The sequence below is a fragment of the Cnephaeus nilssonii genome, assembly GCF_951640355.1.
Source record: "Cnephaeus nilssonii genome assembly, chromosome: 11".
Lineage (NCBI taxonomy): Eukaryota > Metazoa > Chordata > Mammalia > Chiroptera > Vespertilionidae > Cnephaeus > Cnephaeus nilssonii.
In genome coordinates, this window is record NC_137082.1 from 6,167,854 (window position 1) to 6,182,136 (window position 14,283).

Here is a 14,283-nt window from a genome sequence, read left to right on the forward strand (position 1 = left end):
CACCCACCCACCCCCGCCGGCCAGGCTCCCCGATGCTCCAGTGAGCACAGGGCAGGTTTGTTGTCCTGGTCCAATATTTGCCTTGTACCTACTGTGCTCTGGCCTTTAACCCAGACTCCAGCGCAGCTCCGGGAACCGTGGAGGTCAGGGGCAGCTCCTACGTGGCTTCCCATGGAAGACGTCAGTCCCAATGTTGGTTTGAGGTCACGTGGGGAGGGCTGACCAGGAAGCAGGACACTGGGTTTTCATTCTCCCAACCAAGGGCCACTCACCCTCCCAGGACCTAGCGTGGCCTCCTGCAAACCGGCACTGCAGGCAACGCTGTAGTGTCCTGGTGGCTCACACACAGAGACCAGGGCTTGGAGCTAGACGGGGCAGACAAGGGAGCACGGTTCCGGGAAACTGAGTCAGGGGCCAGTCAGTGGCAAGTGTTGGGTCCTTTTGGTCCTTTGAAAACTCTTTTCTGTTTAAGGCACCTCCTCTGGGCTGTCCTCCAGGCTTTCATGGCCTGGTGGCAACATGGTCATACAAAAGCCTGCTGGGTGAGTGGGTGATGCTGGGTGGGAGCCTAAGGAAGCCCAAGATGGCCAGCTTTGCCTGCAAAGGGACAAAACCTGCTGAGGGCCTAGATTAGGACACGGGCCCGGGGCGTGCATTTCAACCATGGTGCCCAAACTCTGTCCTGGAAGCCCCTCTCGGGAGTCCAAGGAACCGTGGCCGGGTCCCCACTCGCCCCTGTCGCCAGGTGGGCTGCCCTGGGTTTTGTTTCCTTGGACCTTCGGTTTCTGACCAAGAGCACATGTGAAAACAGGCTTGCAGAGACAAGTAGAATCCGTTTGAAAGCCACTGACTTGAACTAATACCTTTTCATTCTATTCAGTGCGGTCCCACGCCCCCCAGTGGTCTTGGTATTAGAACTGACGCTGTCAGGAGAGCTGGGTCAGCTCTCAGCTCCTTCAGGGAAAGAAAACTCTGCTTGCTGTTTCCCAGCCCCAGGGGGCGCTCCTGGCCTCAGCTTCCCATCTATAAATCGGGGCGATCTCGGCTGCACCGTCCACTGGAGCCGCTGCCGGGTGCAAGGCGGTTTGGGGGGATGAGCAAGTGTGTGAAAGGAACGCATGGTGTGAGTAACCAGGCAGGAACGAAGCCGCCCGAACTGTGGGGCCCAGGAAGGAAACAACCAGAGGAAGTCATGTTCCAGGCCACGCCCACGGCTGGTCTGGATTGCTCCCCAGCACCCAGCAAACTGGGAGCAGAGGGCGGGGGCGTGAGGCCGACAGGGGGCAGCACTGCACGCCCACTGCTGATGCCGTGCTCGGTGTGCCCAGGGCTCAAGGCAATGCTTGTGCCACGAAGACACCCTTGGCTGCTCCTGCCGAGGGATCCTTGCCTCTCTCCTCTCCTTCCCTGGGCATGACATTGAGAAAAGCCCCGTTCAGAAGAGAGTTTATTTCACAAGCCTGTGAAACTGGCTCCGGTATCATTCTCGTGGGAGGCCAAGCCCCCAGACCCACGTTTTTGTCAAAAAGCACATTTTAAATGCTCCCGTTCCAGGTACACGAGACCCACCTCTACAGGCTTATGGAAGTGCTGCAGGGCACTAACTAGTGGCTACAGACACTGCCCAGTGGTTGATTCAGAAAGCCCACAGCATGGTGCCCTGTCCCTTCTGGGTGACATTCTCTGCTCCCTCCATCCCCCATCACCCCTCTTTATGGGGGATCCGGACGTCCCACGTGCTTTGGAGCGGATTTGAGATTCGAGTCCTCTCTCCTTGGTGGCTCAAATTTTTAAAAACCAAGCAGACAAATCCACCTTTCTATAAAAGTTTATTTTGTAATTTTCCAAGACGTGTTCAGAGAAAAGGTGAAATTATGCAAAGGTAAGGAACAACTGTATATAAAAATAATTTAAACACACATATTAATAATAAAGCAACATTTCTTTCTAGCAACAACTAGTAGGTAATCTTGCCCAAGATTTTTCCGAAGGTATTAAATACGTTTTAGATAACAGTACATAAACACACACGCACGAGCACACCACACACACACACACATATATACAGCTCAAGTATTGTTCTCTGTGCATTCCTGCTAACTGATAGCTACAGTGACAATGACTAAATGCCTGAGTGTCCTGAAGATTGAGCAAATGTGCACGGAATCGTGAATTTGGGAGACGTGCTAAGATTCCCTCCCCGATCTCGTTAGTTACTAGCCGGTACCCTGTGGTCGTATCTGAACAATTAAAGTGTGTCTGTCGGAAAGGCTCGGGGGTGTGGTCACCGTGGGTGGCAGGCGGCAGCGGGTTGGGAAGCCCGGCGCTCTTGCTCCCAGCGCACCTCGTGGACTGGGAGGGGGTGTGAAGGGTGCGGCCCCGGCTCTCCTTACATCTGGCTGACTCTCTGCTTCAGAGCCAGGACCTCCCTCTGGATTTCGTAGGGGAGGTCGGCGTTCACCTGCTCCTCCAGGTAGGCCTGAATGTCCTCCACCTCCTTCTCCCAGAACTCCCGGGAGATGTCAAAGAGCTCCTTCGTGTTGATGTTCCCCAGGCCTCTCAGATTCAGGGCCTCCTCCGTGGGGATGTAGCCGATGGCCGTGAGCTTGGCGCCGCCTTTCCCGTTGATCCGGTTGAACATCCACTCCAGCACCCGGGAGTTCTCTCCGAACCCGGGCCAGAGGAACTTGCCGTCCTTGTCCTTCCGGAACCAGTTGACGTGGAAGATCTTGGGCAGCTTGGCTGCGGGGCGCTGGGCCATGCTGAGCCAGTGGGCCAGGTACTGGCCAAAGTTGTAGCCAAAGAAGGGCCGCATGGCAAAGGGGTCGTGCATGATGATTTTGCCTGTTAACACACAAGGGCCCTGTCCGTCAGTGAGGCCCGCATAGGACAGTGCTGATTGCTGACATCGGCATGCTCGGCTCCTCTCTCCACACGGAGAGAGACAGAGAGACACAGACACAGAGGCAGACAGAGACAGGAGAGACAGACAGACAGGGAGCCAGACAGAAACAGGAGAGACACAGAGACATAAAGAAACACAGAGACAGGAGAGAGAGACAAGAAGAGAGACACAGAGGCAGACAGAGACAGACAGAAACAAGAGAGACACAGAGACATAGAAACAAAGACAGGAGAGAGAGAGACATCGAGACTTCTAGGAACATAGAGACAGGAGAGAGAGACAGGAAGAGAGTCACAGAGCGAGGAGAGAGCGCACCATCCCCGTCCCCGTGGCTGCAGATTTGGACTTGGGTTTACCTTTGTGCTCGGCGGCCGCTGTGGCCTCGGACCTCATGGCCGCCCCCACAAACACTCCATGCTGCCAGCTGAGAGCTTCATAGACCAGAGGGACACCTGTAGCAGGAAAGAAAAGATGTCCCTTCAACGCTCTGACACTCAGACCCTTCGGCCGGCACTGTCATCTCACAAATGAAAGAAGGCAGAGCAGCACCTTCCTTATTCCGCTGACGGTGCCCCCAGAGCCAGAGGGCAGCATCGGCCGCAGTGCCTCCACCGAGGCCCGCAGCCAAAGGAAAACGGGTAAAGCTCCAACAGGTCGCGGGCCCAGAAAGGCTCTCGTGGCCAGAGGGGCTTCTACCTTCGGGCTTGCCAGTCATCCCGGATGCTGGGAAAGGAAGCTGGCCTCGCGGGCACCCTCTGACACGGTCATAGGAAAGGAGCGATTTCACAGACCCGCCCAGCCGGGGTGCAGGGAGCCTCACCAGCAGGCCGGCGCCCTCCGAAGATGATGCCCTCGATGGGCACGCCCTCCGGAGCCTCCCAGGCAGGGTCGATGATGGGGCACTGGCTGGCGGGGGTGCAGAACCGCGAGTTGGGGTGGGCACAAGGTTCCCCTACAGCAGGCAGAGAGGAGAGGCCCCTGAGTGTCCAGCCCAAACACGGAGCACCCGGGGTTGGGGGCAGCGGGGCCTCCGGGGGGCTCACCGTCCTCAGGAGTCCAGTCCTTGTTCTTCCACGAGGTGACCTTGACCCCAGCGGCCAGCGGCTGGTCGATGCCCTCCCAGTAGACGCCGCCGTCACTGGTCTCGGCCACGTTGGTGAAGATGGTGTTCCTCTGGATGGTCTTGATGGCGTTGGGGTTGGTCTTCACAGAGGTTCCGGGAGCAACACCAAAAAATCCATTTTCTGGGTTGATGGCCCTTAAGTTACCTGGAGAGTTTTAAACCCGAGACGTCAAAGTGAGCGCCACGCAAAGCATACCTGTACTCTGAGACCTTGCCAGGCTCGTTTTTGCACCAAATTCTCAACTCTTTTTCCCCTCCTCCTTCGACTGTATTTCTCTTTTCTCACCCAAGCTGCTCCTCAGCTTTCCATCAGTACTATTTAAACATATGTATCCTATAAACAAACAGCCACATAGGGTCCCGTTTCAACCCAGATTTGATAGTAAGTGAAAGACTGCTTGTAGAGAATACATATTTCTAAGCCTTTGCAAGATCTGAAATCACTAAATTAAAAATCCGGACAGCGTGAACTCAGGGGCCCTTGGCATGTTTTAAAGGCAGAAGTCCACTGTGAGCAACAGGCGGGCCCAAGAGTCACCTTGCTGGTCGAACTTCATCCAGGCGATGTCGTCGCCCACACACTCGATCTTCCAGCCCGGGAGGCTGGGGTTCATCATGGCCAGGTTGGTCTTCCCGCAGGCGCTGGGGAACGCGGCCGCGAAGTACTTCTTCTGGCCCTGGGGGCTGGTGATGCCCAGGATCTGCAGAGACAACATTCCTCCTGACGCCCTTCCTTCCTTTGCTTCAGCCTCGGGGTGTGCCTAGAAGCCCCCAAAGGGTGGGTCCCCAACTTCTATTTCTTCAGGTTTTCAAAACAAATATTTTGAATAATGGCGTCTACGGGCCTGGTTGTGTTTGACATCCTTCAAAAGGAGCAGCCGCGAGTCATTCATAACTATTGATGGCATTTCCGCATCTGTCTGGCCTGTGTGTCCTGGGCCTGGCCTGATGGGCCCTGGAAGGCCATCTGTATTGGCCAGCACCCGCCCCTGAGCCTGCCCCGCCCCTGCTCGCTCAGAACTCCCTGCATCTTACCAGCATGTGCTCGGCCAGCCACCCCTCCTCCTTGGCCAGCCGGCTGGCCATCCTGAGGGCGAAGCACTTCTTCCCCAGCAGCGAGTTGCCGCCGTAGCCGCTCCCGAAGGAGATGATCTCCCTGCGGTCGGGCAGGTGGGCGATGAGCGTCTGCTCGGGGTTACAGGCCCAGTTGTTCACCAGCGGCTCTGCGGAGGACACGGCCGGTCAGCGGGGCCCCACCCGCCGCGGCCCCGGAGGACGCGCCTGGGGCTTAAGGCTAAGCTTACTTTTAGAAATTCTAGCTTTTGATTTTGAAACAATGTGCTTACTTTTTAAAGGCAAGGGGCACCCCACGGAATGGAGGCACTTGACGAATTCCCCGTCCCCCAGAGCTTCCAGGATGGGCGTCCCCATTCTCGTCATGATGCGCATGCTGGCCACCACGTAGGGCGAGTCCGTCAGCTCGATGCCGACCTTGGCCAGAGGCGAGCCCAGGGGCCCCATGCTGAAGGGGATGACGTACATGGTGCGACCTGCGGGCGGTGGGAGCCGTGAGAAAGGGCCTCGGACTCACTCGCAACCAACACTGGTTTCCTCCAATCACGTCACTCCCTGCCCGCCCCCGGCTCCCCAGTTCACGAGAGTCCACTGGAAAGTGGAGAGAATCCCAAAACAAAGGCGTTTTCATAAATGTGCAATTTGGGTTCCCCCATGCGTGGAAATCGTTTTCCTTTCCTAGGAGACAGTTTGTAAATCTAAAACTAAGATGTACATTTTCTATACGCTGCCAATTTCATGTATGGAATTTAAAGACCTCTGAGGCCACGGGAGTTTCCATTACGGTTAAGGTGACCGTTCGGACAGACATCATAATACAAGGCTTGCGGATACTTTGCCCGTCAAATAAATGCTTTATCTACCTTTCATGCACCCCGGAAACCGGGCGTTGAATGCTTTCTCAAAGTCCTCCTCCGACATCCAGCGACCCAGCTGGCTGAGGCCACTTTTGGGGATGGGCACCGTATCTCTTTGCTCTCGGGTAATGATGACCGTCTTGCTTTCGATTCTGGCCACGTCCCTGGGGTCAGTGAGAGCCAACCAGCTGCAAAAATCAAAACCACACAGGTGAGGGGCGGAGAGGAAGCGCAGCTATTGTGACTGCGTCTGTGTGCGGGGTCCTCTCATCCAAGCGTCATGTGGGAATGGACCCGTTGACTCATCCTCGTGTCCTCCCTGCACCTAGCAGGTGCCAAGCGCTGGCGATGTTCTGCAGATGTGACAGCCACACCAGCTGGCAGAGTCAAGGAGCCATTTACTAGACTGTGAGCTAGTCTGGGAGGCCAGGGACGGTCCGACTTCCGTTTTTATCCGGTGTCTAATTTGCAAAGAGCATTTGTTTGCATATGCCATCTCATTGAAGACTTGGGCACTACCAGTGTCTTTAAGTTAAAGTCTATATGGTTCTGGCCTGGCCATTACATCATTTTTCAAAGGCCTGCAAACCCCCCACCTCTGGATCTTCATCCACCTCTTTCCACCAACACCACCTTGGGCGGGGGTGGTGCTGGGGCTGGGGTGCACTCACCAGTTGTCGTACTTCTTCAGCCTCTTGATGGTGCCCTGCTCCTCCATTTCGTGCAGCAGCTGCTGGTTCTCCTCCTCGGAGCCATTGCAGATGTGGATGCATTCGGGCTGGCACAGGCTGGCAGTGGTCTCCACGAACTCGCGCACTGCCTGGGGCAGGCTGTCCAGGGTGCCCTGGACGACCTTGGCTGAGAAGTTGAGGCCGTTGGGGAGCTGAGGAGGCATTTCTGCGGAGTCGCGCTGAGGGCCACGGACACTCAGGTTCCCTGAAATAGCAAGCATGGGCTTCCTGAACATGAGCGAGAACTGACGCCCTCCAGCCCACGCCGGGGCTGTGTCCGGCTGCGCACCTGCAGACAGGCGTGGCTGTAAGGATAAGGAAGCGAGTTCGCGTTGCCGCGGTGGTTTTTAGCAGTGCAAGTCCAAAAGCCCGGCCTACCTTCCTTCTCTCTGGACGATCTCCACCAGAGCTCCAAGCCTTGCTTTCGGGCTCTTCCCGCTGGTGAGCCTGCTTTCCCGGTGGGAAGGCGGTGTTTGGTGTTCGGGGGCAGAAGCACCGGCTTTAAATGCCACGGAGAAGCAAGGTCCGCCCCTGGGCCCCACCCCGGAGGCTCGTCTCTGACGTCAGGGCCAGGCCTTTGGATCGGGGCCATGGTCAGCTTCGCTTTGGACCGGCTCCCCACGACCCACCCCAGGGAGATAATCATTGAACAGCCAGCCGCGGGGATGCCAGGAGGCCTCCGACCCCTCGCCAGCCCTTACACAACGTCTGATTGACTAAACTTTGGCCCAGTTCACTGCTGATGCAAAACACATGGCCCTTCGGTTGACAGGCGGGAGGGGCGGGCGCAGGCTGGCGGGAGCACCTCCTGGACGTCGAGTGTGCCCAGGGCACAAGCTGGCAGCACATTGTGTGTACCGGGCTGCCGGTTGGCAGAACATTGCGGTGGTAGGTGTCAGCCACCGTCAAAGCCCCGGGAAGGCCGTGCCCGATGCCAGCAAACGGGTGACTTGTTGGCAAAGGTCTGCTCTAACTGGGGGCTAATGACCTGATTGAGTGTTCACTATACCCCCAAAATAAGGGCAGGGATTGCTGCCTATTTTGCTCATTTTTGTGGGTACAGTTCCTGACGCACGGTGAGCACTGTCCTCGGGACCTTGCATCACGACCAGCCTCTGAGGTGGAGCCCATGAGCAACCCTGTGTCCAGACAAGGAAACTGAGGCACAGGGAGGCAGAGCGCCACTCCCAGCTCCCCGGCTGGTGGGCAGCAGAGGGAGAGCTAGAGGACAGGGAGGCTGGGCTCGGGAGTACTACCCCAGACGATCCCTGTGGGGTGCCCTTGCCTCTTCTGGAACCTTCCGTGTATCCTCCAAACAGCTCTGGGCTGGGTGCAGTTACTCCTGGAGTCAGCTCTCCCTTTTCCTTGTCCTGGCAAGTCCGAGCATCTAGGGAGGGGAGGGAGGGGCGGGAGTGGGGGTCTTGGCGGTTTTGCTAGATTACCCTTGAGCAATGAGACCTTTATAACAGCTCTTCAGAAAAATGTGCTTTGCAAGCCGTCGGAGCTTCAGTCCAATTTAATGGACCATGGAGCGGTTGCTGGTGTTTCGAGAGCACTGGGTGAGAAGTCAGGAGAGGGGGCCAGGCCCCGACTCCCCACAGCCAACCCCAAGGCTCAGGGGAGCCCCCTCCCTCCAATGAGGTCGGGTAGGGACACCTGCCTCCCCAGGGAGCGTGTGCTGAGACAGTCCCGTGACGTGACTGTAGGAGCTGTGGCAGGTAGAAGGCCCCGCCCAGCATGGCTGTCTCAGGCCCAGAGTGTTGAGTGGCCTGTCCGCGGGGTTCCCTCCTCACTGCAGCTTGGGCCACACTCTCCACCTGCCACCAAACTGTCCACCGCTGCTGTTTCATTTACTTGGGCTTTTACCCGACCAATCGAATCTTTAGTATAAATGCAATGTGAGCTGTTTAGTGTAGTTTTATATTATTTCCCGTTTCGGTCACTGGAATTCATTATCCGTGGCATTGCCAGCCACGTACAAGTCTGTGTCCTGTCTAAATGCCACCATGGTGTGGTAGTGCTCCTGGCTGAGGGCCTCTCCACATGTGACATCCGTGAAATTCCCAGCCCAATGCAGGACCACAGAGACACAACACACGCATCCGCAGTTCATCTCACCAATTGGGTAGGGATGCCCATGTGGCTGATAAAGCTGCAATAGGTTTGATTCCCTCCACGAGCACATAGATTGAAAATAAAACTGTGAAACCATTTGCCGTTCTAAACACCACTCATAAATTCCAGGTGTTGATGTCCCGAGTCCTCCTCGAGAGAAACCAGCAAGTTCAATTAAAATGTGGGAGCGGTGAGTCACCACCGCCCTGCCTCTAATCGTTTCATGGCCGCGCTGGAGGGAGCAAAGGCGGCCTGGGAACACGGGCGGGGCTGCTGAGGCTTAAAAGGTGTGAGCCGGTGAGCCAGGGGCGGGGAACGCTGTGATCCCCGTGAGCAATGAGAGCAGGGGTCTCACCGAGGGCTCTCCGGAAGTTTGATTGTGACGTACATGGGCGTTTCTTAGCGACCTGGTAGCCAATAAAAAAGCAGAAATTCACAGATGGTGCACAGATGGTCCAAAGACCATCGACACCAGCGCTTGGAGCCCCTGTCGGGCCAAGATGGGTGGTTTCCATCCTGTGCTTGAGGGAATGGGGGAGCCCACAGGGGGGTCCACGGAGGCCCCTCATAGAGGAGGGGAGAAGGCCCAGCGAGATGAGCTCACAGACTGGCCCACCTGTGGTATGTACGAGGCTTCCACGTTGGATCTTTGCTTGAAATAGGAATCTCACCGCCTAAAACATTGGACATCCGCATTCTCTCACAGGGGAGGTGGGCAGCTGGGACCCGGCAGTGCAACTGGACCATTTCCCACGCCAAGGCTCTGAACGGAAAGAGCGTGACCTTCCCACTTCACTCCCCTCACCGATGGGGGTGACGGGATAGGTTCATCCCACCCGGGGGGCAACCACAAAAATGCCCTCGGCTCAGGAATCTGAATTCCTCGAAAAGCATGGCCCTTTTCCGGTCAAGACAGGTGGGACCGTGGTTTCCCTGAGGTGACAAGGAACGAGCAATGTCAACCCCACGTCTTGTCCCGGAGCCAGAGTCTGTGCCCCGTCTCCGCTGCCAGGGAGGCCGCTCCGTGGGCACGCGGCTGGCCCCGCCGTGGAAATGTCCAGCGCTGTGGAGCTGCCCACGAGCAGCCCAGGAGTCATCTGCCCCCAGCAACCCCGGTCGTCCCCCCCACTGTGTTTGTTAGGGACAAATATTTAGATGTTCCACATTTATGGGGTAATCTTCGCGTCTTTGCGGTCTGGAGGGCATTTTTAAGAGCTGAATGAGCCAATTTCCTCGTTTGGAGCCACAGAATTATATAATTGAAAGCGTCCTTAAAAGATTATGTTAATCCAGTTTAACAGGTAGGGGGTCTCCTTGGGGGTGATAAAATGTTCTGGAACTAGATAGAGGTGGCGGCGGCATAATTGTGAATGTACTAAATGCCACTGAATTGTACACTGTAAAATGGTTCCCTTTATGTTATGTGAATTTCACCGCAATTAAAAAAGAAAAAAGGTTATGTAGTCCAGTCTGTTCCTTTGAAGACGAGGGAACAATGGCCCAGGGTGGGGCCGCTCTCCAGGAGGCAGGCTGGTCTCCGGCACCCTCCAAGCACCCACCAGCACCCCCCCTCGACCTCATCCTTCCCACTGCTCCCAATGGCCGCCTAAGGTCTTAAGACACTCATCCGCGGAAGGCAGAGAGGACAGTTGGTATCATGAGGGAATCTCCCCAGGGAGGGTCATGATTGTGTTTACATAGTCCTTCCACAATGAAGAAATAAAATGAACCCAGAGGCACACCACTTGGCTTGGTGTGTGCTGATACAGCGCGGTTTCTGCGGCAGAGATGTGCACAGAAATTACGTTAAATGAATGCGGACCGCCAGGTGTTAGACCCTTTTCCCAGGCTGGTTCTCTCCTGTTACAACCATTAGCGACCCATGGAAATAGGGAATCCATAAAATCATCTTTATTTTCCTCGGCTATTTCTCTGTCAGGTTTCCGGAGAGACAGGAAGGAGCTGTGGCCATGCAGAAAGGACTCACGTGTGGGAGCTGAACGTGGCACGTCACATCCATCCCGTGAATGGCTGCGCCCTTCAGAGGGTAGTGCCCCCGCCAGGGGATGCTGACACGGGTCAGTGGAGGGAGAGCCACCCAGAGTCAGGACAGGCCGACGGCTGACCCGCTCCTGTTCCGTGCCTGGCCTTGCTCCTCTTTGGCCTTGAGGTAATGACACTCCTTGTCGTCTGAGCCGTTTTGAGCTGGGCGGCCCATGGTTTGAGGCCCAAAGCATCTGAGATTACATTCCACGCCCCGCCCACCCAGAACCCGGACTCAGGGGCCGTGGTGGCTCAGTCCAGCTCCCCAGCAGCTGTGCGCTCCCCCCTCGCCTGTGCGGAGCCGGGTGGATGAGACGCCCGCCGAGCCCTTCCCTCCCTGGAGTCCTGTCGGGTTTGGTTTTCGTCTTGTTTCCCTCCTGCCCGCTCTGAAGACCGGCGACAGCGTTTGCTGAGCCTCTCTTCTTGTTGGGGGCTGCAAGGCCGGGGTTCCCATGCGACTCTGCATGTTAAAGGGGAGGTGACAGGTGCGCAACTGCCCTGGGGGGACAGGGACGGACAGCACGTCAGGGTAAGACAATACAAAACTAAAAACTCCGATTTGCCCTAATATTGTACAACCCTGCCTCGGTTTCTCTCCTTCAGGCTGATGTTGTAGACAGAGCATACCCAGATTTTAGCCCAAAGCACCAGTGTTCCACGCCCCCTTATTCGCTGTGACGTTTAGTGCTGAGGGCACCGGCTGTGGGGAGGGACTCCGCGTGGCTCTGGAATGCTGTGCCATGCGCATTCTCACACATTCTCTGGAATGGCCGACGTCAGAGCGGGCAGAGGGACAGAGGGTCCTGCCCGGCCCTGAGTGCCCGGAGGGTCCCTATGGCCTCCGTTTCCTCATCTCTAAACTGAGACAGCCCTTCTGACTCACAGGGCCCCCGCTTCCAGGTGCTCGGGAGCGAGCAAGTCCCTTTTCAGAGAGAGTGTGCGGCAAACAGGGTGAGAAGAAATGTGCCACCGAATTCCATTCCAAACGCACACACGGAGCAAAGCCCGCAGGCTAGCGCGGGCAGAGACCCAATCGCACCGGCCCCACAAAACAGCGCGGAAATGGATCCACTTTGCGGCACAGTTAATCCTCTTGGAAGCCACAGTCCTGGCCCAGAACCGAATGCCACCCTCCCTTGCGCTCCCTGGTAACGGCAAATCCCCCCTCCCGCTAAGGTTAGGGCTCAGAACAAATAAGTCTTTTCTGATCCGTGCTGGGGACAGCTTCTCTCCCAACAGGGGACACTCACCCCCCCGAGACTTGAGGACACATCCCCGGGGTGGGGGGTGCAGCCAGCACACCTCCTCGGCGGCCGGGGCTCCTAACTTAGCTTTGGACCCTGAAATGTTTCCAAGTGGGAGTGTGGTGGGAACTGAGCCCCTCGGGACCGATGTTCTAAAACTCTGGTAGAGAAGCCATGCCCGTCTCCACGCACCTAGAAGACCCTGCGTGTGAGCAAGCGCCAAGTCTGGTGGAAAGGCGGCCAGCTCGTGAGCCCTTTGCCAAACCAACCCGCACTGCTTCGAAGAGGCAACCAAGTAAGATTAACGGTCAAGGGGGAAAGAAACATTCATTTTGGGTGTTTGGGGTATTTAAGAAAAAGGAAAAGTGTTGAGGGGTGAGCACCAGGCTGCAGGTCCAGAGAAGCACAGCCAGCCGGGTGGGAGGGCGGTCATGTCACGCAGCTGGCATTTCAGCAGGAAAACGGGAAGCAGGGGCTGGGGCCCGCTGCACCCTCAGGGGCAATGGGCTCTGATTCTTTTGTTTTCAACCAGGCTGAGCTCTGTCCTGTGGTTATTCAGCCAAAAGCCTCGGAGGTTATGTAAGTCTCCTTCCCCCGCCTGCAGTCAGGAAACCGTGATGTAACCGGCCCCTTTCCCACCCTCCTGCGCCGGCCAGCGCTCACGCAGCCAGGACCGGCAGGGTCTAGGGCTTGGGCATCTGGCTCAGGGCGGCCTCAGCTCCCAACCCCGCGGGCTCTCTCCCCGAGCAGCCGGGCCAGCTGCTCCAGGGTTGAGAAGTGGTGGGAGGTCTGGGCTTTCAGACACCAACTTCTGGACAGAGGTGAGCCAACCTCACGCAGCATTTGATCCTATTTGGCCAACAAGGTCATCAGAAACAGGAACAACATTTCCACCCGCAGGTGGGGCCCTGGCGTCCCGGGGAGGCCGTGTACGCTGGAAGCATGGACACGGAGGCAGACACTTCCATCCCTACCTTGACCATGGCCTTCATCAAGTCACACCCTCCGCGGTTTCCTGTCTGTTCACTGAACATCATTCCCATACCTGCTTCGTAGGGCAGGATGAGAGGATCGGACTTGGCACCCCAAATAAGCGCCTGGGAACAGTCCTGGCACAATGGAGCGAGTGCCCCTAAACGCGGAAGGAAAAGCACTGTTCTTTATGGCGCACATTCTTCAATTCGTGTAGCCATTGGCTCCTGGGGAGTTCGAGGCACAGGAGGGAGGGGACAAAAAAGCAAAGGCCAAGTCCCCGACCTCCAGGAGTCCGTTTCTTCGCTCCTCTCAGCATCCTCCATACCTCAGTGCCCGGCACATAGTAGGTGCTCAGCAAATGTCCACTAAACAAACCCTGCTGGAAAGACCAGTTCCGCACATGGGAGCAGAGCCGTACCGGCCACCGTGCCTAGCACCGAGCGCATGTGCAGGCAATAAATTCACCCCAGAAATGTCCCCACCCGATAATCCCCACCCACGGAGTCACGCAGTATCACTGCGGGTTTTCTTTAGCTTTCCCACATGCTTCCCTCTCCACTCCTCTCTCAGCTCCTTGATTCGGATTCCTGCTACTGAGGGCGAGGCATAACCGGCGCATTGCTCTCTCCTGGCGTTGCTGCTCCCCTCGCTTCCCCGGCCCCGAGCACGTACTGCCCGCATCAGACGGAAGGCACCCGAGCGGGCATTGTCCGAGCTGCGCCGTTTACTTGTCCAAAGTCCCACCATGTGTTCTCATTATTTTGTGCATCAAGAGCCACAGGACATCCACACAGTCCACCAAATAGGGGCCCGGAGCAGCCTGAGCCACGTGAACACCCGAGCTGCGCCACATGGGCCCCTGTTACCACGGGAGAGCCTTGTGCGTGTCGTGAGCACCTCGGAGGGGCGCGTGGCGAGGGCCCTGGTGCGGGCGCAAAGCCCTTTGAGCAGCTTTGACTCTGTTTTCCCCCGGCAAATCCCAGGTGTCCTTTATGTAAAATGAAAATTCGCAACCTCCATTTGCCGAGACGGAGAGAGAAATGAAGTCACTGCATTCAGTAGGCGGCCACACATAAAGGAGCTCGTGCGAACTACTGACGCTGAATTCTTTGGGAAAGAACATCTTCTGGCCCTTCCTTTGTTGCACAATGGAAGGCGATGCTCGTTGATGTCTTCTTGTGAGCTGTCCCGTTATTTAAAGGAGCGCTTCCCTGAC

General features: G+C 56.7%; 1 protein-coding gene across 1 annotated transcript; it reads right to left on the reverse strand.

The window, feature by feature from the left end:
- Positions 1-2,355: 2,355 nt before the first annotated feature.
- Positions 2,356-7,142, reverse strand: PCK1 (phosphoenolpyruvate carboxykinase 1). Its single transcript, XM_079783871.1, has 10 exons — positions 7,069-7,142; positions 6,631-6,895; positions 5,966-6,147; positions 5,375-5,578; positions 5,064-5,251; positions 4,567-4,729; positions 3,949-4,173; positions 3,726-3,857; positions 3,262-3,357; positions 2,356-2,844 (listed from the first exon to the last, which is right to left on the reverse strand). The coding sequence occupies exons 2-10, from the start codon at positions 6,852-6,854 to the stop codon at positions 2,390-2,392; spliced, it is 1,869 nt and encodes a 622-aa protein (XP_079639997.1). The 5' UTR covers positions 6,855-6,895; positions 7,069-7,142; the 3' UTR covers positions 2,356-2,389.
- Positions 7,143-14,283: the final 7,141 nt, after the last annotated feature.